The 26,737-nt window shown below is 29.7% G+C and overlaps 1 protein-coding gene across 1 annotated transcript in view; it reads left to right on the forward strand.

Moving 5' to 3' along the window:
- The window catches only part of LOC142318769 (WD repeat-containing protein 43), a 53,029-nt gene that overhangs the window by 20,741 nt on the left and 5,551 nt on the right, over positions 1–26,737 (forward strand). Inside the window, exons 5-9 of the mRNA XM_075355221.1 lie at positions 8,061–8,226; positions 10,606–10,692; positions 17,238–17,429; positions 18,369–18,520; positions 25,622–25,869. Of these exons, the coding sequence (XP_075211336.1) occupies positions 8,061–8,226; positions 10,606–10,692; positions 17,238–17,429; positions 18,369–18,520; positions 25,622–25,869 (845 nt within the window). The remainder of the gene's footprint in view (positions 1–8,060; positions 8,227–10,605; positions 10,693–17,237; positions 17,430–18,368; positions 18,521–25,621; positions 25,870–26,737) is intronic.

The following is a 26,737-nucleotide window of genomic DNA, read 5'->3' on the forward strand; positions in this document are numbered from 1 at the left end:
AGTCAGACATACAATTATGTTGGCAGTGGCTATGTTGGTTGAGCCACAGCACCATATATCTTCGCACCCCTCAAAAAAATTGCAGTTGAAAATACCCTAAAATGGTGTTTAAATATTTTTCTGAAGAGTATTTGCAAGCCTAAAACTACAGAATATGTAGTTTACTGCAGTTGGGATTGGGAAAATTTACAATTATTGTTCAAAATTTGTTTTACCTTTCATAATCCCCTTTCAAGATATAGAAATTGGTTTATGGACATGAAGATTAACTTGCCAAAAATCAGTTTGATATCTTCATTTGTTACTGATAAACTAATAAAGTAACAGGTTTAAAAAAATAATCAAAAATCCATTTTAACAATTTTAATCTCTGGATTTCAAAAAGTGTATAAATAAATTTTTTTGTATTAAGATTACCAAACCAAAAAATTAATATCTATGTCTGGGTATCGAGAAAAAAAAATTTCTTTATTACTCCATTTTAACCGATAAAACTCGGAATTTCAAAGTGGATTTTCTTAGTATGCACTTACACCATAAGGAGAAAGGTATACAAATTTTCATCAATTTATCTTCAATAGTTTTTGCTGGGATCACTCATACATGTTTTATATATATATATATATATATATATATATGTGTGTGTGTGTGTGTGTGTAGCAACTCCCCCCCTGTCATGGCGTTGCCTGAGATTATAATGTAGCCAACCCATTTTCTAATGGTATTAGATTGATATAACTTCTGGGTATATGTTATTTTTTGTGGCGTTTTGGTTTTCTGGTATCAGAATATACTGACTTTCTGAATTACCAGTTCTGGAAAGTCTAGTCCAACATATAATTGTCCATGAGAAAAACAATCTGATTGTAAATCAATACCAATGTCTGGCCTTGCGCTTTATTGATTATTATAGCAAACAAAGGTTTTATAGGGAATTGCAACCTCTTGAATTGAAAGGCCTGTTGTTGGGATCATTGGGATATGGGGTATAGAGCAAGTTCTCCTGGAGTTGTTCCTATCAAAATAGTAGCCTCAATGATGTGATTTCACACAGCTTTGATTTGCAATCTCGTGTCATTACATAACCTTGGAGGATTAAGGTTTTATAGTAAAATAATTGAAACTCCCATTTTAAGATTGAGACCCTGATCTGGAAAACCTGAAGGATAAGAGAATTCAAAAATTCTGGAGGATAGTGGACTGTATCTTCAGTATTGATTTCAGAATCTACAGATTGATATTCCTTAATTTGCCCTTCAACTTTTTCTAAATTCGTATTATTAATTTCAAATGCAGAAATATTTCAAGGAGTTATGATTGATCTTTCGCAAAGCCACCCGTATGGTTTTTGTAAAAACTTACTAATTTCTGGATAAATATTGGAAATAAGATCATCCATTGCATGCACAACGGTACCAATGTTTTCGACAGAAATGTAACCATCATTGTGAGGAAGAGTCCCATGTCCAATGTTTATTAGTTGTAAAGGAAAGTTAGCATCGCCACCCCGAAGATGAACTCTCATATTAGTTCTTAAGTTAATAGCGTGGACAATTTTCCATAAGGGTAATGATTTAAGACATGCCTGAACAACATTGGCCCTAGTTCCTCTCACGATGACAGGCAATGATTCATTTTGCATTTATCTCACACTCTTAAGTTTAGCACCTTGCAAAATTTGTCCAAGTGGACCATTTTTACGAATAGAACAAACATATTTTTTTGCCCACATGCAACACTTAACAGTAACTTAAAAGTGGAATGTGCATTTTTCTCACCATTTATAAGTATACCAGCTATTCCTGATGATGCTAGCAACATTTTTACTTGAGTGAACTTGAGCAAGAAGCAGATTGATTAAGAAAGTTTTCCCAATGGCACCAGGAACATCCAAGAAAAAAATCTCTGGGTTGTTGCTAACAACACTGTCATTTATATTATCAAATGCCGGATGTTGATCTGGTACTAATTTAGGAAGATTAATTCTTACAAATTCTTTCTGTTCATTAATATCGAAAGAAAATCTTTACAGTATATCATAAGCATTAATAGGTTCTTGATTATCACGTGCTTGGTGTTGGTAAACCAAAATCGCATAAATATTTCTCTCTTAATGTAACAACAGTATATTCAATCTCAGTGAGACCTCTATTTAATATTTCATCTGAAATTGTAATCTCAACATGTTACTGGTTTGACATCAGCTATGATATAAAATATCTGCAAAAATCTTTTTGAAACATTTCCCACAATATGATTGGTTGGGCAGGATGACAAAAAACTAATATTATTGCAAATAATTCTCTCAATTTAGGCAAAGACTGACAGATAGAAGCATCAGCAAGCGTGTCTTTCCAATGATTATCATTTTCCAAATAGCCAAGTGCAGCGCAAGCAGCTTTACATGTTTGATGTAGCACACCAAACAGTTTTCAAGTAATTAAAAGATGTAGGTTCTTTAACAGTATGCAATAACATACACAAATGAAAGCATTCACTTTGGTTTGAATGAATTTTATATTCTCTACCCAGAGCAGCATCCTTTTTGATTATAGGGAATCCTTCAATGTCAGTTCCGCGCATTCTTCTACTAAACTTGTTATTGTTATAGGTATAGTATGTAGGAACTATACCTATAAGTCAACAGCCTGACAAAACTCAAAAGAAGTAATATGAGTGGTCTTCTATGGACTTTCAAGGATCATTGGAGATTTTGTTTGGTGAAATAAATATGTTGAGAGTTTTTTAAGTGAACCGCTAAGTAAACAATATTAGGATAGTGTAGATGTATTGGAAAGTCAAAAAATTGCCAGTCGGCCTCAGATGTACATAACTATCAACTAATAATGTACTGATTCAATTCATCTCTTTGATTTTCAACCAAAAAAGTTGCTTGATCTGAACGTTTGGTAATATATTTGCAGATGTATCGAATTGCTTGCACAGAGTTGCAAAATTCAACATTTATGTGGGCATTAAAGCAACATGACAATAGTGGACAATGTGGGATGATCATTTATTATCATTATCAATTATGTTACATTGCATGTTTAAAGTTGTCGTATGATCTCCATCCCCTGGACTTCTTCTGTGATAAGTCAGGTAACAGTCATCTGCAGTTTGAGTATTGCAAATATACATTTGGGATACTTTTGTGAACATTTTCCATTTATCATGCATAGTGATGACCTATTTGTATCACCACATGGTCTGTGACACACGTTTACGAACAGTGTCATATAATACTGGATCAAAATTTTATTATCAGGGAGTTCAGTAGATATAAGATCAATTTCGTCAGGTCAATTTTAGTTATTAACCATACTTAGCAGACAGCAGTTGACTGTATCAGAATATTTCTTTTTTGTTTATAAGATCTAGGAGTTATTTAATTTTCAACTGGAAAACTCTGGATATAATATCGTTTCTATCAGTAGATTTTTGACCATTGAATAGTTTGTTTTTTATTTCTGGCCATTCAGGATTGCATGTAAAAGTTATGAATCTTTATACCCATGTTTACACATGTATGTCATACCATCTTGAAATCTCTCATGCATATACCATGGTGAACTAGTGAAAGATGAGGGAAGTATGGCACTTTGACCCATGTTCTTAGCATTAACATTGGTGTCTTTCACAGTATCTCAAAGATGAATGTAATCATCAGCATGTAATCTTTTTTTTGTTATAATGAATAAAAAGCTAATCTTTCAGTAATCATTTTGGCCTTCATGTCAACACAATATTGATTAACTAAGTAAGCTTCTGTAATAACGCAAAAAATTGTCAATGTTATCTCGAAACATAAAATTGCATGCAGGAAAATGTTTTATTCTGTTCATTATTATTTAACAGAATAGTGAGCACACTACAAAAACATAAGGGGATATTGTAAAGGATCATAAGAGCGATGAAGCTCAGACACGTTGCATTTGATAGTCACAATAACATAAGATTATATCTTTAGATCCTTTATCTTCATCAACCAGTAAAATAGCAACTTCATTAGTAGTTAGAGCATTATAGCGACCTCTATGGTGATTAACAGGTACACAATTTGTGTAAATTAATTTAAAATCTGCATTACCCAAAGGTGTGTTGTCATTATTACATTTAAACTCTCTGATCAAATTATTATGTTCCAGCAAAACTTGCTGGTGTGCTGTTATTAGTTCCTTCTTCAAGTTTGGAACAATATTAGTAGAAGTTTGATCAGCATTAGAAAGGAAGTAAATTTATAAATATTGGTGATCAACACCAGGTGCTGGCAATAAATTTCCTAAATGATGGTAAACTTGACCTTGCATTTTAAACATAGGCATAAAATTCCCTTTTACAGTTTGTTTAGCATTGAAAGAAGTCATCTGAAGTAAATTGTTGTATTTTCCAACATTATTGAGGAAATGTTTTGACAAAGGATGAGATCTGAAAACTAAACTGTTGATTGGTTCTGGTAGCTCTTTAAGAACAGGAGTGAAACTTTCCCATCAGAATAACACTTGCCAGGTTGTTCTTCATGTTTCCATTTTTTTGCAAAACAATAATTGCATATTTTAATCATTCCACCAATTTGTGAATCTTTACTATTAATATAATCGAAATGAGGATTATATTCAAAAGCTTATCTGAGCTTTAAAGTGGCTTTCCTATTTTGTACAGCATCGTAATATAGATCCTAATGTTCTACGACAGTCTCATATTAAAGTGATGCAGACATTCACCTTGAATCTGTACATTTTCTACCAGTATTACGTCTGTTCCATTTCAGCCTGATTTTAGTAAAAGAACTTTACAGATACCACCAAAATAGGTAGATAAATAAATTTGAATAATCAAATACTTATCGCCTATTACAGAAACAATATATCATATTACCTGAGAAATCGAATACAACTGCATTAACCAGACTACTATAGGTATATCAAATAAATGAAATAAAATTGTCTGATAATCAATAATTAATGATTATCTCCAGCTTACACTATTGTGATTGAGTAGACTGAATTTAGCGCAACATGTCCGCCACCTAACGATAAGCCAATATATTACGTAAAAGATTGTTGCCTGAGCGCAACATATCCACCACCTAGTGGAGAGTCAACATACTATGTATGGTGGCAGTTAAGCATTTATCTTTTAACATGGTTTTTCTATTGCTGTGTTTATGTTTTTTAAGATGAAATATATTTATAAACCTTCTCAGTTATACCAAGAAACATGAGTAAATATTTGGTTGCGATTGATCTGGTAGTTTTTTTGTTTATTCCGAACAAGCCCTTTCTTCTTTATTTAATAGTCTAGATTTATTTTAACCCTAATAGTGGTAAAAGTTGTAGTTGCTGCAACATTAACTGTGACTGTAGTGAGTAACATCACTTCGCAATGTTAGTTGCAAAGTTATTACTATTTCTTCAATATTAATGTTTACCAGAAGCACTTAATTCTGTAGCTTACTACAAATTCTAATTTCCCTTTTAGAATTTCCATACAATAGTCTTGTGTTATCAGGAACACTACCATAAGAAGTTGGGTAAAGCAAGAGCCCCGTTAGTATAGAAAGTGAAAAAAAGAGCTTTGGTTACACTGTACAAAAATAGAACCTGTGAATGGTGATAGAGCAAAGACACGAGGGAGTTCGTAGAAGAGGGCTGCTTAGAGTGGATTGGGATGAGTACATATCTGTAATTCTCAGCGAGAGGAGGGAAATTTATCGTAAGGGGAGGAGACTGGCAACAGACTGAAAAGGATATAAGAAATGGTTAAGTTGACATGCTTAATGGTACAAAAGGAAAGTTAAAGAAGAAGAATAACAACAACTCTCGTGTTAAATGAAATGTTCACTTGTTTTTAAAAATGAAATCACTAAAAAAATTTGATGTTTTGTGACTGTTACCTTCTCTAATGTATTTTGTTTGCTTATTTTCTTAAAGATTACATGTTTGTGTGTTGCAGAATAATTGTTTTTTTACATATTTTATGTATAATTTAATGCTTCTAAGTAATGTTTTGACCAATTTTTGTGACAATGAGTGCAAGTGACTCGGTCACTATTCCTAAATCTTTTCTTGTGTAAAGAGTAGATTTTTTTAATTAATATTATGTAATCATTACAAATAATTTAAGGAATATTGTTTTTTAATATAATGTAAGTGGTATTAAAATTAATGAGTTTATATTTAATTTGATGCATTAAATGTTGCATTTAAGGTACAAATTGAATTTTTTATGATTATTTAAAACGAAAGACCATGTGCATAATCTTAAAAAGTATTTACAAATTCTAGGCGATATCATTTCTACTAGCAGAGAATAAACCATTTGCTACTACTGCTGCTGCTACACCCAAAGATGCAGTTTTCTATTAATTATTCTCTTCCCACTAAATAAAACGCTAATTTCAATCATGGTAAATACTCTTATTGCGGTATATGCAATTTTTTATTGCTTAATAGTGTAACTGTTTAAAGCATTAGCTTAGTAATATTAATATTCTACTTATATCTTTAAAAGCTTTTTTATATTTTTATTCATCATTCATTTAATTTTGACCCTGTCACCATACATGTAAAAACCTTTTGTTGTTTAATATGATTTTTTAACTTTGATCTAACTATGAAGTATTTCCCATTTTCTTATATTTTGTTATTAGACTACTCATCTAAAAATAAATAACTTAATCAGGTAGGCGTCTGTTCTGTTACCTGAAAAGAAGCATTATTGATTAGAAAATGTTTGTCAGTTAAACTATATAGCAAAATAACTACAAACACAAAAATTTAGTATTACAAAGTTAGTTGTACTACAATATAGTTAGTTAGTTTCTACAATATATATTTAAGTTAAGGTTAAGTTTAGAATAGTTTTTACAAAATAAAAAACATTTATATTCAGGGTGCACATCTTAAAAGAGGTCGACTGTAGCTGGAGATGGAAGGACTTTATTGTCTGCAACATTTCATTATTGCCAGGCTGTGTCAAGCATTGGATTTTGAACAAGGTTGTGTAATTGTTTGTTTTTATTTGTTAAAATATGATTAACTTTTGAAGAACATGTACTCAGGTGGAAACTTATTTAGAGATGAAATCTTAAATTGTGTATTGGCGAACGTTCAGGGAGAATTTTAAAAAGGAAGTACCAGTGGAAAGTATTATTCAGAAGTTAGTTAAAAAGTCTTGTGAAACAGGTTTGGTGTTAGACCAGAAACATGCTTGACACAGGTCAGTTTTAACCACGCAGGTCATACAAGATCTCATAAATCTGTGGAAACGAAGATGAGAAAAATACATCTCACTAGGTTCAGCCCTCACTGCTAAATGTTATCTGAATCGAATGCAGGGTTTTCATGAGCTAACTAATGCTGTTCATTCTAAAAGAGTTCACTACTGCCAGTGGTTCAAGAACTTCATTAGATGCTACATTGGCATTTTAGATCAAGTGGTTTTCACAGATGAAACATGGTTTCACCTTAACCTTTGCGTGGGTATGTTAATAGTCAGAACTACCAGACTCTGGATACTGAAAACCTGCACATTTTCTTTGAATCTCCCCTATTCCTCACAAAAATAGGTATATGGTATGCGGTTTCAAGGGGACGAATAATAAGACCCTGTTTATTTGAAAAAACTGGATGCTGCCGTCCACCCTTAACTTTTACTGCCGTAAACCCTTCCAACTAATTTTGAAACTTTTCTTGAAGGAAGAATTTTTAAAGAGTTTAATAATAAAAATAGTAATACAGTATGTCTTTTTTTAATTGAAGTAAGCTGGGCAGCCTGATGGCTAACACACTTCAGTAATGTTGTTGTGGTTTTACCTTGTCCTGAAAAACAGAATGCATTTCAAAAAATAGCTGTATTAATATTAAATTTCAATCTTTGTTCCTTTTAGAGGATATTAAAAGTCGTGATAGCAGCACAACAGTTTTCAAGATTCTTTTTTTAATTGATTTTAATCAGGAAAAGTTTGAAAAGTAGTTAATCTGGATTATGCTGCCATTGGTTTTTTAACTGTCTTAAATGCTCTCTTAATTATATTACTATTATTTAACATGTTTCAGGCAATGCAGTAAACCCTTAAAACCGAAAACAACTGTTCTAGTGACTCCTGATGAATCTAGTACAAAAAAGAAAACGGAAGTCGTTCCAATTATTGCTGGAAAAGTTGTAGGAAAAGGTGTAAAAATTGCCTTTGGATCTTCTCCTTTTATTAGTTGTGAAACTATTGTAAGTAGATTTCATTTTCATTAAAATTTTTATCTAAATATATTAATTTTATGTAGTACTTATTCTCGTCTGTTAGGTTGTATCCAAATATTACACCAAAATATCTGAGGTAAATAGATAATTAATTTTTTCAGTACATAAAAGTATAGATTATATCAATATCAGATAAATTATAGATATAAAAACAAATAATAGGATAGAAATAGACGTGTTACAGGCCTTAATAATTATTTAAATACAAACACATGAAATAATTTTAAGGTAGATACATTAATTATAAAAAATTACCTCAAAATAATTCACAATTCAGAGACTATTATTAAAAATTATTTTGAGTACATAGTTCACATTGAATGTAGTACAGAAAAAACATGGGTTTTTTTTTTTAATTTCAAAATTTATCTACAGGATAATACTGTTTCCATAAAAGAAATTTTTTCAATTTATTTTAAATAAATTGTGGAAAATCAATAGCAGCATAATGAAGTACTTTCTTGTATGCAGAAATATTTTTTTGAGTTAAAAGAATATACTTCCACTGTTTGTTTATGATTGTGAATATTATTTTTTAAGAATAAGTGATCATTCTTTTTAGTAAATATTTCACATTCATAAAATATATTAAACATATATGTTCTGTACAATAGTACTGGGTGAGTCAAGAAGGAATTCACAACTTTAAATGCGTATCAAAATTTATTGAGATAACTTACTAATTCGGTTGAAGTCTCATTTCATAGAAAAACACTTTGTTACCCAATATTCACTTTGGTTTAATATGGTTTCCATTTGTAATGCGATATACATCTCACCTGAAGTCTATTTCATTCCAAACTGCAGCCAGCAAGTCGGGTGTTACTTCTGCAGCTGCAAATTCAAAGTATTAGCTAAACAGGATCTTTGGGTCTTGAAAAACTCAAATAGGAATACCAAGAAATGATATCAAAAGTCTACTACTAAGAATGAATTCTACTGACTGGAATGCAGCAATGTTTACTACACCTAAGTTTTCCAATTAATTTGAATTTGAACATCAGAATAACATTCAGGTGTATATTATATTGCACTACAACTATTGCGATACAAAGCAGTGACAACAAAAAAGTTGTTAAATATCTTCAAATTGGTTATGTAAAAAAAAAATTAAAGCAATGTGAATAACTTTGTCTACAAAATAAAAATAACAGCTAAATCTGATCGTAAAGTAAAGCTTGATGATTAAAGATTCATTTAAAAAATAAGTCCAAGAACCTCCTGTATTTTTAAATCTGGATTAAAATGAATATTTAATGTGATTGTAAAGACAGATCAATGGATAAATTAAAATTTAATACTGAAAAATGTAATTTTATGTAGAGCAAATAAAGGTACTTATGTAATTATCCTGTAAAGGTTCTTCTGATTATTCTGGTAGGAGTATGTGTTATTAAGTCATTTGACAAGTACAGTATTTGTGTGTTTGTTTTTATAATAGCTTATGATTTTTATCTTTATAAAATGCTGACTTCTTTAACATTGTTGAAACTGTATATATAAGTTTTGGTAAACTTGAGAAGTAATATTTACAACAAAAAAAATTGTTCTATATTAATTGTAAGCATGTCAACCTTGAATGCCTAAAAAAATCTTGATATCTGAATAAAGTCAACATGAAACTGCAGAAAGTATGGATTAATGAACCTAAAATATATATATTTAACTGTACCATTTTTCTGTTGAAACGACATTTAAAATCAGCATTCTAAAAAAAACTGCTAATAATCTTTTTTTTTCACCTAATTGATTCGACTGCGGGTGATAAAGAAGTAACTGTATAATTCACACAGAAATAATTTAAAATTCCAGTAATTTTTTTTTTTTTATGTTATTTTATGTAAATAATATAATAAAAATAAAAACCAATTTGATTCACCCAAGTACAGAAATATACATTAAATAAGATGACACCTTATTTTTTCATATCTTTACAAAAACGTTTTCGTGGAAACCCACATCTTCAGTTGTAATAATTGTAAAGATATGTAAAAATAAGGTAACTATCATCTTATTTAATGTATATTTCTTAAAAATACAGTGGATCAGTTTGGTTTATATTTGTTTATTAGTACAGAGTAATATGGGTCTTGAAAAGATTGCGTTCAGAAAAATTATAATAAAAATACGAGTCATTAACAGTGCACAATATTGCCTTTCAGGACATTGTTAACTGTTCATCATGTTCAGGTGACTTTTTGACTATATTTCAAAGCAAAAATAAACTGCCCTAGAGGTAGTCTTGAAACTTCTGATTGATTTAATATTGATGTAAATCAATCTTTATAAAATGAAAATTTATGTGTAATAAATAACTATTTTTTTTTAAATATATATTTCTTGCAGGATTTAAATACAAATGATTCAGAATTATATTTGATTAGGCAAGATCCCAGAAGATCAACAAAGAAAAAGGAGGAATCTATTAAAAAGGTGAGTGATACAAAACTATATTGTATGCTAGGTAGTCAGGGCAGTCATTTTCTCCTGGTCTGGGTTGTTTTCCTTGTATCTAAATGTAAACCCTTAAAATATATTTTTTATATTTATATATATTAATAATTAATATATATATAATAATTTTATATATTATATATATATAATAATTTTATATATTATATATATATAATAATTTTATATATTATATATATATATAATACTAGCTCTACCCGCCGCGCTTCGCTGTGGCACATTGTGGTTGCATGAATGAGAAATGAGAAACAAAACAAAGCATACGTTTCATAGAAGTTTAATTTTGCAATACTTGTGGATATACAATTTTTTTTTTTTTTCCACTGTCTGCATAGATATAAAGGCTATCTGGTTTGCCGACTCAGGAACACGCACATACAGTTGTCCATGTGAGAAGCAATCCGCATCTAAATCTAAACCATAGAAGTTTAATTTTGCAATACTTGTGGAGACACAATATTTTTTGTTTTTCCACTCTCTGCGTAGATATAAAGCCTATCTGGTTTGCCGACTTGGGAACACGCACATACAGTTGTCCATGTGAGAAGCAATCCGCATCTAAATCTAAACCACACAATTCTAAAGATTGACCTTGAGCTTTATTGATTGTGATTGCAAATACCAATCGAATTGGGAATTGCAATCTTTTAAATTGAAATGGTGTATCGGTCGGGATCATGGGTATTCGAGGAATGAGGACATCTTCACCTTTGAAAGGCCCCGTTAAAATCGTTGCTTCCACTACGTTATTCATCAATTTCTTAACTGCAAATCGCATGCCTTTGCAGAGTTTTGGCTGATTAATATTCCGCAACAGGATAATTGGCACACCCATTTTCAATTTTAATATGTGTGGTGCCATCCCTGGCAGATCAAGTGAGTTTAAAAATTCCGTTGGATAATTAACTACTTCATCTGCTTCCACAACGGTGTCTATCTTCTTATATGTAATTTCCTCACTTTGAATGCTGGATTGAATAACATTATTAAACTGATAGACATCTTTATTCTTTGCGGCAAGAATAGCTCGTTCACTGCAATGTACGTACGTGTCGCCACAGTGTTGAATATTTCAGGCAAGCATTTATTTCATCTGCTGGTGTCGATCGAGAAATTACAGGCAATGTTTGTCTAAAATCTCCTGCGAGCAATATCAAAGCATTACCGAATGGTTGAACGTTTCCATGCAAATCTCATAACGATTGATCAAGAGCTTTAAGCGATTGTTATGTACCATCGTGCATTCATCCCAAACAATGAGTTTACATTTTTGTAATACTTTTCCCATACAGGATGCTTTGGAAATATTGCACATGGGAGTCTCGTTGATTTGCATGTTTAATGGCAACTTCAAAGCTGAATGCGCAGTCCTTCCACCTGGTAACAGTGTCGCAGCTATTCCATACGAAGCAAGAGCTAAGGCTGTCATTTTTTTATCGAACCGTTGCTAGAATCAATCTAATGAGGAATGTTTTCCCAGTTCCTCCTGGCGCATACAAGAAGAAGGTCCCCCCCAATTCCTTCATTTATCATTTGCATTATGCGATCATAAATGCCTTTCTGTTCACGCGTTAATTTGGGAATGTTTGATTGGACATATGACTGAAGATCACCAATGTTGTAACTCTGTTCACGGCGTAAATCCACATCAAATGAAGCAATCGCAGCTCAGGTGGGTGCTGGCATTCCCAATTGACTAAGAACTTTATTTGCATTAGCTAAGCACTTGTCTTCAATATTTATCAATGCTTCGTTGTAAATGCCTTCTGTAAATTCAGACAAAAGTAAATATTTAACCTAACAAAGGATTTTTTGGTCATTATGTAGGGATATTATTTTCTGTGTATTTGGTTATTTCGACTTTTTTTGTTTGCATAGTCTTAAGTCTACCTGGGCTATAAGAAAGTTGTGTGTTTTAATTTATTTACTGTAAGTCATCCTTTTTGGTGGCTTTTCTGTTTGTTTTGGTGTTTTTTTTTTTAATAAAATACAGATGTTTTAGCTGTTAAATATAATTCAAAGAAATTTGTTACTTAATCAGTTGTGATTTTGTTTAGATTGGCAATGGCCATATGGGCTCTTTGTGATTGGTCGTTTTGTTTGACAGCAGCCATCTTGCATTGATCTGATTGGTTTATCTTTGTTTACATTTCCATCTGATTTATTAGCCTCTTATTTATTAAAAAACTGTACAAATTAAAATTAGATAGATAGATTTATTAAAAATAGATGAAAACAATCTTTGATGCAGGTTATATATCGTGCTAAAATTTTTTTTATCGTTTTTTTTTTTGTTTTTAATAAAATACAAATGTTTTAGCTGTTAAATATAATTCAAAGAAATTTGGTCGTTGTGTTTGACAGTGGCCATCTTGCATTGATCTGATTGGTTTTCCTTTGTTCACAATTCCAAAGTAAAAATGTACAAATTAAAAATAGATAGATAGATTTATTAAAAATAGATGAAAACAATCTTTGATGCGGGTTATATATCGTGCAAAAAATTTGAGCTCAATCGGTGCAGAACATTTTGAGTTTTTGAAGCGTACACAAACGAACTTAACATTTTTATATATATAGATGTGCATACGTTATATAAATATTATATATATATATTTTTTTTTTTTTTTTGATCTAGATGAACTAGTTGAAACCTAAAACGTAAAGATTTGTAAAGAACCCTGTACCCTATATTTGATATGATCACCATGCTTTCCCCTTTAATACAAGTACTTTATCTATATTCGCTGGAAAAAATAAAATACCTACAAAATTACTCATACTTCTTGAGGCGTCAATAAAAATTATTTGAGTATATTTTTAAGCAGGCATTAAACGGGATGTAAAAATTTTCATATTGTTTAATAACTTGTTTATTCAAACAATATGAATAAACAGTTATTCATATTGTTTGAATAACTGTGCCTAAGTGCACCTTCCAGTATTCAGAACTTATACCACTGGATCATTAATGTCTTTCAATTAATACCTTGTTAGTGCGATCAATTATATTTTTATTTTATTAAATCAATTTTTATTATTTATTTTAATACATTTATTTAGATACATTTCATTTATTTTAATATTGTATTATTAGTAACTTATTTCACATTTTTGAGATTAACTATGATGTATATGTACATTATTTATATTTTAAGAAGCATTACATTAAAGTATTTCATTTAGATTCACATTTAAGTTACATCTTTTATTGAACTGATTTAACTTTAACTACATCTCTAACTGAACCGAATTAATTAACAATAGTATTATAAAGTCAAAATATATATATATATATATATATATTATAAAACAGCTTTTGAACTCTTAATTTATATGCCTTACATAAGTAAAAAGAAAGAGTTACATAATTTGTTTATCATTAATAAGAAGGATATGAAACTGAACACATATTACCTGGCTACTTAAATGCTGAGGTCTACTTGCACTTTCTTCAATAAGAATTATTACCACACCTTCTTGAAGATGTTTCTCTAGCACTGAGACATAAAGTATACATCCAGTATGATGGCACCACCCCCCCCCCCACCCACTTCCTTTGTGCCATTTACATTTACCTAAATCATCATTTTTCTGAAAAGTGGATCAGTCATGAAGGTCCTCATTCCTGGCCACCAAGATCGCATGATCTAACAGCTTAGATTTGCTTCTGGAAATGGATGAAAAATATGGTATACAAAACAAAAATACATTCTCGTGAGGAATTAATTGCCTGCATTATGGGTGTGGCTGAGAAACTTAAGGATAGCCCTGAAGAAGTAAAAAAATCAATATAGAAACATGCCAAGAAATGTGTTGAAAAATGTACCTATTTTTGAACATTTATTATAAACTGGTATGTATAATGCACTTTGGTCTACTGTATTGTTTCTGAAAAAAACAATTTGAATTTTTTAACTTTTCTTTATTTTATTCAACCAATCTAGCTCCATTTTGTTCAGAATTAAATTCTCTACAAGTTTTGTTTACATATTTTATGTGTTTATTATCCATTTAACAAAGTTATTATATGGCAGACATGAAGAACAGGGTTTTCCCCCTTTTTATTAGATTTCACCTCAGATTTCTCAAACTACTGCAGATACGGTTCTGGAACCTATTTTATTTGATTTTTCATGTCAAAAACCATAAGGAAATACTAATATTGTTCCTTAATGTCATAAAAATATCAATATGACCTTTTTTCACTGAGGTAGCTGAAATCCAAATTAAATTTTTCACTAGCCATAACAAACAACAAAGCATTTTAGGACATATGTTTATATAAGCGTTTTCCATTAATTTCACAAGTAGAAGAGGTTATGAAAGTCCCAAAACAACTTCATGACACACTGTATGTATATATATATATTATATTACTACAATATGGTAATCAAGTCTGAAGCTCTGTACGCCAGCAAAACCCTCACACACAGAAAAAAGGTGACCAAGAAAACATCTTGAAAGAAGGATGCAAAATCATGAGAAAAATAATCAAGCCCGGAAAGAGCAGAAGACTGCTACAGATTGAAATTGCAGAAAACAACAAAAAAATTATCCAATCTTGCAGCAGACATCTGAAGAAGAAAATTAAAAGAAAGTTTAAGGACACTTCCACAGACTCCCAACAAGTGAGGAGTTTTTCTCTCTTGAAGAAAATTTTCTCCTGTTGAAGGAATTTTCCACAAAATTCTGACCTACATAGATGACTGAAAATAATCCCCCGGATCCAACAAGTCAAGAAAGACCTACAAAAAGTTCAGATAAATTTGTTGGAAAGTTTAGACAAAAATTTGGAGAAAAGGCAACGCAGAAAATTGAATCATAATAGCTTTGCATGATCCAATAGGGTCCATTTGCATATAACAATAATATGTATGTATATTCTTTTGAAATTTCAAATAATTCATCAACATATTGACACTGTGCCAATTATATTCAATATTAACAACTTAACCACCAAAACACAGTAACAGATAAAAAAAAAATCATATCAATTGTCAGCTTTCAAGGTATTCTGCATCACAGTATGTATACATATTCTATAATTACATAAAATAAATATTAAAAAACTTAAAATTTAGAAAACATAAAACTATTAAAAACCACAAAATAATAGTGTTTGTTTTTTTAAGTTGATTGATTTTATGTAATTATTGAATTTTTTACAAACTGATATTGCGGGATTCCATGAAAATTGATTACTTGTATTAGTAGTAGTTATTAGTTTTTTTTTTTGTTTTTTTTTAAGGTTGTCAGTGTGTTTTGGTGGTTTAAGTTTTTAATATATATATATATTTATTAACTTAAATGTAATTTATTTAAGTTTATTTTCCTCTTGATTGTATAGAATTGAATATAAGACATTTTTTACTTAAAAATATTATCTTTATTAATCTTTTGGGTTAACCAATCCACTGTACAGACGTATAAATTAAATTCACTAGTTTTACTTAGAATTCTGTAAGCTTCCTCAGGTGACAATAGACATTCATACACACATACAGAATTCTCTTGCATATTGTGCAACAGAAGTATGGAAGGGAATTCTGTATGAATGTGTATTGTCATCTGAGGAAGCTTAGAATTCTAAGTGAAACGTAGTGAATTTAATTTATAAGTTTGTATAGTTGATTGGTTAACCCAAGAGAAAATCTTTAAGTAAAAAATGTCTTGTTATAATATATATATATGTATGTGTGTGTGTGTGTGTGTGTGGCTGTATATAATATATTTATGTATTAATTTGTAAATGTATTCAAAATTAAAAAAAAAATCTAGGTTATCAAAACTGGATTTCCAGGTCCTAAAGGTAAATTTATGATTTATTATCAAATTTATAAAATGATACTAAGTCCATGAATCCTCATGATCATGGGTAATGCATTCTTAAGAAGATAGTGATGTGCAAAACCATCACCAATTAAACTCCAGGCTTACTCTTTACATACATGCATTAATGCATTCCAAGATTAGTAAATTTTTTTTAAGTACTTTTTGATAAATTAAATATATAAAACAATAAATGCATAGCGAGTATGCTGTAAATCACAAACAGTATTTGATATGATTCCCGTTTTTATAATATTTATGATAGAGCATTAGACTGCACAAATTATATAATGCACTTGTTTTTGATTGAAATATTCTACAAAAATGGTGATAGTTTTACATTTGTATAATGATTATTTTGGTGTGACTGCCTTCAGAATGATGCATTATCACACCACATTTTCTAATATTCTTTTAAAGTTTTAATTAATTACGAATTAAGAAAGCTAATTATTTTAAACACCAATATTTGCTTTTTATATTTATTATAATTAAGAATTTAAATCATTTTTTTAAATAAGGGATAAATTTTTTTTAATATATCATAATTTAATTATTCCCACGCTATTGTACCAACTGTAACCAAAATTACTATCTGGTTTCTAGTTTTGTTAGATACTTGTATATTCTGTTTGTATTCTTCATTATTAATGTTATTTACTTTTTTTATATAGGTTAAAAGTGTTGAAACCAGCAGTCATGTTGATTATTTGAGTTCAGCATCTGCTAATAGTGTTTCATTAAAGAGGGATAGGTTAGTACTAGAAAATGAAGAAAAAGTTACTATGGAATCATTACTGGAAAAAATGAACTTATCAACAAAAAATATTCCATCTGGTGATAATTTAGCTCATTTACTTGTACAGGTAAGTCTTCATTCAATTGATTAAATTTAAAAAACTTATTTTTATGATTTGATTTCTTTTTTTTTTAGAAACTTTACTAATTTATTGTTTACTATTTAAATTGTTTAATTGTCCCTCTGATGAGTATATTAAAAAAAAAATTGTATATTTGTTAAGTGCTTTTTTATTTGATTAGAATGATAAGTTAGTTACAAAATGTATTTAAAAAATAAATTAAAAAAAGCTATTTAAAGTTATTCATAGATTCTTTACTTTCTTATGGTAGTATGTATATCTGTTCACTCCTATTTTAGTAACATATTCTTTTAAAATGACTGCTTTGTAATGTACTATTACTAATGCATTAATGGTTTACTTTAATCTCACAGTACTTTATAGTAGTTGTAAATTTTCTAAACAGAACATCTGTTAATAAGCATATCACAGAAAATTTGGGAATGCCTGAATTTTGTTGAAAAAGTAAGACATTTCTGGTAATGAAATAATTAAATTGACAGTCAGAAATAAACATAGATAGTGGCGAGTTAAATAAAGAATCCCAGAACAATAAAAAATTAAAAATGTTGGTGTCTATTTGAAAAAAGACTTCAATATCTATAACAGTAATTAGAAGTGACATTCGATGTTTATACTTTTGCAAAATATAATTATTATAAAATTTACTAGATATCCTTTAAACATGTAAAAAGGCTTGTATTTAAATACTGGTTTAAGAGTGTATTGCCAATATAATTTATTTTGACTGTAAAACTTAAGATTTACAGTACGTAAAATGTAAGGGTTTTGAATGTTAAAAAAAGAACTGTTGAATTATGTATCAATGTGTTGAATTTTTGTGTTTTGGTTTATATTTTTACGATATTAATATTTTTAATTTGTTAAGAAAAAGAAAATATTTTATTTATACTTTATTATTTGATACATTTTTTTTTAATTTAGGGACTTAATAGCCAAGATAGAGATATATTGAGGAAAGTGTTGTTAACACCTAATGAGAACAAAATTAGAAGTACTGTTGAGAGCCTCCCAGCACAGGCTGTTTTACCTCTTCTTAAAATTTTAGTCAATCTTATTCAAGGCAGAACATTTACGTAAGTAATGCTTTTACTTTAACTCATATACTTAAATAACAGTACCAGTAATAATTATTTTTATGATTTTATCATTATTTTTATAACTTTAGCGTAGCAAATATGGCTTGTAACAATACTTTTTCTGTATAGTCAGTTTACTTTATTCTATGTGGAATTATTTTTTTTGTTATTGAATTAGTGATCCAAACAAAATATTTTTGGTTGCTTCAACATTTTTAATTTTGTTCACTTTTTTATATATATATATATATTTTGCCTTTATACTTTGGCTGTCCATAATGGTCTTTTTTATTTTTATCCCAGCCTGCTTGTGAGTACCAGCCATTTTTCTGTAGCAGCGCATGCTAATTTTGTCTTTGCAGACATCAGAGTAAACTTCAATATCTTTGGACTGGATTATGCTAAAACATTGCAGTATATACCATATTTTTTTCATTTAATTACCATATTTTTTCATTTAATTTTCTTTAATGTAAGTCCTTTACATTAAAAGCTTATTCAGTGAAAATGACCTCATAAATTTGATATTAAAATTTAACAGATTTCATTTTAAAAAGCTTAAATATCCAATGAAGGGGTGAAATATCAATGATTTTTTTAATTATTATTGCATATGCTACCATATTCACTACAGCTAGAATAAGAACATTAAAAAGTGTTTCCTTCTTTTTTTGAATTTTTGAAAATTAGAATTTTTAAACTTATGGAAGTTTGGGATAAAACTTTGATATTTGATTCTGAACCAAAAGTTACACAAATAATGGTCATTTTTGCCTTAATTAACCACCTGAAAGTTAAGAAATTTATATTTTACCAACATAGATATAGAACACTTTATTGTTGAATGTGATATTTCTTTTTTTCATGTTGAATAGGCTGTAGAATTAGCATGTAACATATTTAATATAAAGATGAAAATTTAATTTTAAAATGAAATATAATTAAAAAGATTAATAAAAAGAAGTGCCTCTATTTTCTTTTATAATAAAAATAATAATAAAACGTACTTTTGAAAACATTAAACTACTTTTAAAAGTTTCAAAAGAATTAAGAAAAACTACAGAAGGCTAAAGGGTGATGTCTCTACAAGCTTGTACAATTCTTTACAGTAACAGTAGTCATTGGAGCTATGGGTCACAGAAATAATCAGTCAGTGCTATGTATTTTACAGTGTGGCTGTATTATTTTTTCCAGTGACATATTTCTTTGTGATTAATTATTTTTTATTATTTGACCTCGTGGTCTTTTTTTTTTTTAATTTAAAAAACATTTGAAAATTGTTTGAGAATCAAAGGAACAAGAAACTTACGTGGAATTGCAGAAAACATAATTAGCTGCTAAAATACATAAAAACACAGATATTTAAGAAAACTTTTTGTCAGTAAAATTATATCTTAAATTTGAAAATAAATGACACAATGGCATGCATGTATTATGTACAGTGGTGGTTAGCAGATATTGAACAAATAGGTTTGGACAACAATGATGTATGTACACTTTTATCCTCCTGCAGGACCAATGTCTTTCTTGAAGTCTGTTAATGATCGAGTTTGGATTCCAATTAAAAATATTTTAAGGAAACTATCAGTGTGCTTGAACTTACCACAGCAACAGATCTCGTTGTATTTCACATAAACCATTCAAAAAAAATTAAGTGTACTCATAACAGTCATTCAGATTAGGAAAAAACTAAAACGTAAGTTTATGTTAATTGTGTAATATTTTATATAATGTAACAAAATAAAATTTTGATTCTAGTTTATGGTAGTTCTATAAGAACATCATATTGTTAAGGCCATACCTTTAATTTTTCTTGAAAGTATAAGCGCCTTGAAAACAAGTAACAGTCTTAAAATTCTACATAAATTTAATTTTTAGGTGACATGAAAAATGTTGTTGATGTACATAAGATTAGGCTACGTTTTTTTTTTTTTTTTTGAATGAATGATAAATAATGGATTACAACTTTGATATTTAGTCTTTACATTAAAAATTCAAGCTCTAAAAAGTGAAATTTGTTAAATTTTGATATCAGATTTTAGAAATCATTTTTACTTATTAGTTCTCTAAATGTTAAGGACCCAAATTAAAGAAGAGAATTGGATAAGGAAGTGGTGTATTTTACAATGTTTTAGTATAATTTATCTTAAAGATATTAAAGTTTACACTAGTGTCTCCAAAGTCAAAAATTATGTGCTCCGCTAAAGAAAAATAGCTGCCACTCACAAGCAGGCTGGGATAAAAATAAAAAACACCTATTTTGGACTGCTGATATATATGGGAATAACATATTAAAATTGGTCAAATGATACTCATTGATTGTAATATATTAATGATTTGGTAAAAATTAACATATTTGTACAAAGAAATCAGATCAGTGATTCATTGAGTGCCAGGAACCAAATGGCAAAAATCTGTTAATGATTTTCTTGAAGTTATTGAAATTTTTTTAAGAAGGCCCTTGGTAATTTTTTGTTAAAGAGTTTTGTACTACTGTTCCATATGAGAAGCAATTGTAATGACATCATGAATAATGTACATCATTTTGCTTTTAAATATTTTTATATAATACGGTACAACCCTGTTTAACTGAACCCCATTCAACCGGACTTCCGGATTATTCGGACCAATATTAGGATAGGCATTTTTAATTTTTTTAAACAAAATATGTACTGTAATACAATAGTACGTAGTAAATTAAAAAAATAAACGTAAAATTTTTAAAATATATTAAATAAAGAAATAGTAGTAGGTCTGCTGTATAATGTATCCATTTTACTGGCAGTAGTACATACATATTCGGTTTTAGATAACTCATGTATTGCTAGCCGTAAAAATTTACTTTTTCTGAGAATAAAATTATCATGTCATATTTTTGTACAGTAGTTATAATGACAGTGACATAATGTTAATGATCGTATGTATAGGCCTATACACTCTGTCGTGCTCTATTTTAGTAAACTTTTATTCAGAAAAACAGTACAGTACCAGTATTTATTGAGCGTTGTAATCATACGGTGTAGCTTGCTACAGTAGTGATTGTGACTGAAATTTTGTGTTCTGCGTGGTGTAATTTAGTGGAATGGAAAGTGAATCAAAGAGGGTAGTCATTCCATGAAAGAAAAACTTAATGCTCTATTTCGTATAGATAAGGGGAATCTGTAAAAAAAAAAATTCTGATGAATTAGGTGTAGGAAAGCAAACTGTTTCAAGCTAGAAAAAATACACAAAAGAAATTGAAGATTTCTGTTTGAAAATAGTGGCTAAAGATAGTTAAGGCACCAAGATAGTTAGACTATCGAAACGGTAAAAAATAGTCAGCTAAACGAAGCTTTATTTATGTGATTTACCCAAGAGAGAGAGCATGGGGTTCCTATATCAGGTGCCTTTTTACAATCTAAGGCTTTAATTTTAAATGACAAATTAGGTGGTGATCCGTCATTCACAGCAAGTTCAGGTAGGTTAGATAGGTGGAAGGCTCGCCACGGAATACAGCTCAGTGTGTCAGAGGATCATGCTGCTAGTGAAAATGATAAAATGACATTTTCAAAATTTATAAAAGAAGAGAATTATCACTATCTCAGATTTTCAATGTTGATGAGACGGGATTATTTTTTTAAATGTTACCTAAAAAAAACTCTCGCCTCAGAATTAGATTCTGCTGCAAAGGGGCATAAAGTTTGTAAGCAAAGAGTGATGGTTTTTTCTGCAGTAATGCATCAGGCAACTTGAAGCTCCCACTTCTTGTGATAGGAATATCAGCTAAACCTCGAAATAAAAGAATATTAGTAATTTGAATGCACTTCCATGCGTATACCGATCACAAAAATCAGCATGGATGTCGTGCAAAATATTTAAACAGTGGTTTTCTTCATTCTTCGTCCCTGAAGTTAGAAGATTTCTAAAAGAAGAAGAGCTACCAAAAAAAAGTTGTTTTATTTATTTTGACAATGCTCCTTGTCATCCAGATGCAAATGACTTGAGAGATGGTGACATCTTTGTAAGATTTTTACCTCCACAAATGACAGCACTCATCCAACCTTTATACCAAGGTGTAATAGAAGCCTTCAAATGACATTATAGAAAAAAATTACTGATAAAACTTATTGAAAGAAATAGTAAGGAAGCTGGAGTAAACGTTAATGAGTAACTTAAATTAGTATTCGAACAGTAATTTATGAGTCTGCTTCAGCACGGAACGAGATTAATCCTTCTACTTTGAAAAAGTGTTGGAACAAAATCTGGCAAGAAATGAGATCTGAATCCAACACTGAGACGACTGCTGAAATAAGCAACTTATTCATCATTTAGAAGATTCATGTGCTGTCAAAGATGACACGTAGCTAAATGGATGTACTATGAAAATTATGTACATCACCATTGTCTATAGCGATGATGATAATCTATGATAATCAAAATGAAAAGTCTGCTCATCAGCCGCTTACACTAAAATGTTTACAAGATCGAGCAGCAAAAAACTAAACTATTTTTTTAAAAGTAAATAAACGTTAATGTAGCCATAAGTAAGTTTGAATTTGTATTTCAATTACTGTATAATTATTTCTTAATACGTACTAAGTTTATTTTTAATTTCAACATCTTACATTAATACTGCAGTAATTTCATTAAGCTGTAGTATATGTATATTACACATTTCTGGATTATCCAGATTTTTGTTGATCTAGACAATCCGGTCCCCATCTAATCTGGTTAAACAGGGTTTTAAAACACATTTAATTGATATAAATTGACGTTATATTAATGTTTGCAATTTATTTTTAATTTAAAAAAAGAAACAAAAAATTAATTTCAATCAGAATGGTTGGCATTGTTTGTAGAATTTTTCATTAGGTGCCGAACACTCCAATCAAACTGCTTGAATAACTTGGAAATTTCAGTTAAACACCTCAAAGAGTTTTATTTTAAACACCATTTTCTTTGAGAATTGATTTACATTTTATGAAAAATATCAAAACACTTCAAGCGAAAACCTGAGTTTCCTGGACATGCCTTGCATTCATAAATTTGTTGTGTTCTAATTTTATATTTTTTTACATTCTTTTCTACTCAATCTTTTGGTTTCTTTTACACCTTTTTTACTTGGCATTTTTTTCTATTTTGGTTATGGTGTCAGTGAAGTTTTTTGTGATAGGATGAATACTTGGTAAAACTCATGAAGAAAACAAATTTCTGATTAATTCTGATCAGAAGTCATATAAACAGTCACCTTGTGTGTATTTGTTATATAAATAATATGAATTGACTACACTCATCTGTAATACATGCACAAATAATGTTTTGTACCAGTAAATTGATTCCTACTGCAATAGTAATAAGCCATCATCTGACCTTGGCGATCTACTCCTGACATGAACTTGTATCCTATTAATATCTGACTCCTGACGTGAACTTATAATAGCAGCGGGCTTTTCTGTTTCCTGGCCTCTTTTGTTTCGAAACACAGCCAGTGCATTTTCAAATTCTGTTGTTATGTAATTAACAAGACGTTTGTCTCAGCATTTCCCTACATGCATTCCATTAAAAAACATTGATTTGTTTTCTCCTCTTTTCAGTTTGGCAGTCATTACTTCCTTAAGATTATTTTTTCTGTTAGCCTGAAAAGTTCCAGTGGAATATGTATTTTGGTCCAATAATTTAATTGCTGAATTAACTATTGTAATAATTATCTAGGTAAACTGCTTTAATTTAATTTCTAGGTAAACGTTACTTATCTTTAAGTAAGTGACATACAATTTTTTCCATATGTCCCACTCTGCTATATACATATGAAGGAACCTTCATAGACATGAGATTTTTATATCAGTTTGCTCAGTTCATCTACAATTTTAACTATACTTTTGGCATTTATCTTTTATATATTGTTTAAATTGTAGACAACCTTGCCAAAACATCATTGCTTTGTCTGTCGATAGTTCTCTACTTGGATAATACATAGTTTTCATTTTGGTATTAAAAAAATATATGACTGGCCTTATTTTTCCCCAAACAGTCACTGAGAGCTCTTTAGGAGATGTAAAATAAAGGCATCGTAAAATAAGAAGAAATCAATTCCTAGACATCAATTTTCTAAATACTATCATTGAGACTACAGAAAAAATTGTGCCAGTATGAAGTAATAGACCTAGAAGAACTTTTGTTTCCTCTAGTGTAATGTTTTACCCCTGAGTAATACAAGAATGTTTACTCATTACTGGGCATATTGATAACTGAACAGCATTTTAATTTGTCCAGTTAGCAATTGATTGTAAGAATCATCATTTATAATTAACTGGAAAAACTCTATATTGGTTTACCTTCTTGAGGAATAGACATCAGAATTCCCTGTTATTTTGTAAATTTAAATTTTTGTAACACATGTATTTTGCTATATTATGTTGTCTGATGTTTGAGCCACAACCAGTAGAAACTGGTGATGCTGGAAAAATCTCCAGTGAAACAGAAATGAATGGGATCTCGTCTTCATTATCAGTACTTGTATTGAACTTGAACCATCAAGATCAGTATCAGGATTCCAATCATCACTGTCTTGTAAGTAAATGCAATAACTCTGTATTACTTAACCTTTTATTTGAAAACGAAAGATTACGTGTATTCGATGAGAGCCCTGGGTTGTTGCTCATTTTCACCAACACAATGTAACAAATTTGAAAAGAAAGCCATGAAACCACATAAGCAATTATTCAATAAGGACACCAAATATTAACAACAACTTTATACACAATACTGATGACAGAATATGACAGGAAACAAAATGTGGGATGGCCACTCCAATCGGAACAGATTGTGCTAACAAATGTAGCCGATACACTTCAATCGGAGTTATCGGCAGTCAGCCTGTTAAAATCTATACAAATAATTGTGTGTAAAAAGAAAAAACTGAATTAAAAGAAGAAAAAAAATTATTCATGTACATTATTTTAAAATTTCTCATTTAAGATTCAAATTTTACTTTAATTTTATTTATTTAATTCTTTACTTGACATTTAATTTACGTGTAAAAGATGGCATAAATAACCTTTGATTATTAAATATATTGTTTAATGGTAATTTTAGTGTTTTTTTTTTTTTTTTATTTAGGAGCCAAGTTGCAGCAATGTGGTTACAAGCTGTGCTAAGGATACACGTTAGCCAGTTGCTGGCTGATGAAAATTGTTCTTCTGTTATAGCTCCATTAATGGGTTTGGTTGAAAGCAGATTAAGTTGTTTAGGACCACTATATCAATTAAAAGGTCGATTAAATTTATTATTAGATCAGGCTACATCCAGCAGTGTTCCACGTAAACCTGTTATAGAATTTGAACCGCTCCTTGTGTATCAGGATAATGGTATGTATCAAGTTAATAATGATTGATTCAATTTTTTAATTGTTATTTCTTGTTTGGTTTGCCTGTTTTCAGTATTGTGTTAGCATATTTCACTGTGTTTTCAAACATTGCAATAATTGTCATAAATTTAATCTAGGATTGGATATTTTTATACAAGATATGATCAAAAAATAAATAGAATTTTAATTTTTATCGAATTCTTCTACATTGATATTGTCTCCCTTCAAAGTAGTCTGTGACATAATTATGCCAGCATCTCTTCCAATTCTCAAAGCATTTTTGACACTGCCTTAAGTTCACTTAGCGATTCTTTTTCTATATTCCATTTGTCGTTTCAAGTCATCCTTTTAATGTTCTCTCAATCAGTGACACAAGAAAAAATCACAGTGTGCCATCAGTAAAAAAAGAAAAGTTGGAAAAGTTACAGGATGTGGCATCAGTATGGTGTTATTTTTAATTTTGCAAAATCCAAAATTATTTGTCCACATTTTTTTTGCCTTACATAAACTGTGTAAACTGTTTATTAACCTTACATTCGATTGAACTTGGCTTCTATTGGGATGATTGGACATTCGTTTCAAAATCGTAATCATACACCCACGTTTTGATAGCAGTCTTCATCTTCACAGCCTTCTTGAAACTATTTGTACCACTCATAAACCCTTGGTGTCAACATAACATGCTCATCAAAAGCCTCCTCTAACATATTGATTACTTCACTACACTTTATTCCATTTTTTACATAATATTTAATGTAAATTCTTTGTTTTGTCATTTTCAAACAAAATAAATTGTCATTCATAATAAAAAAATTCCTAATTACTCAGCTGCTATATCTGAAGTACGTTACTAATGTGGTTGAAAATAT

Source organism: Lycorma delicatula, chromosome 2 (genome assembly GCF_047948215.1).
Source record: "Lycorma delicatula isolate Av1 chromosome 2, ASM4794821v1, whole genome shotgun sequence".
In the NCBI taxonomy this organism is placed as follows: Eukaryota; Metazoa; Arthropoda; class Insecta; order Hemiptera; family Fulgoridae; genus Lycorma; species Lycorma delicatula.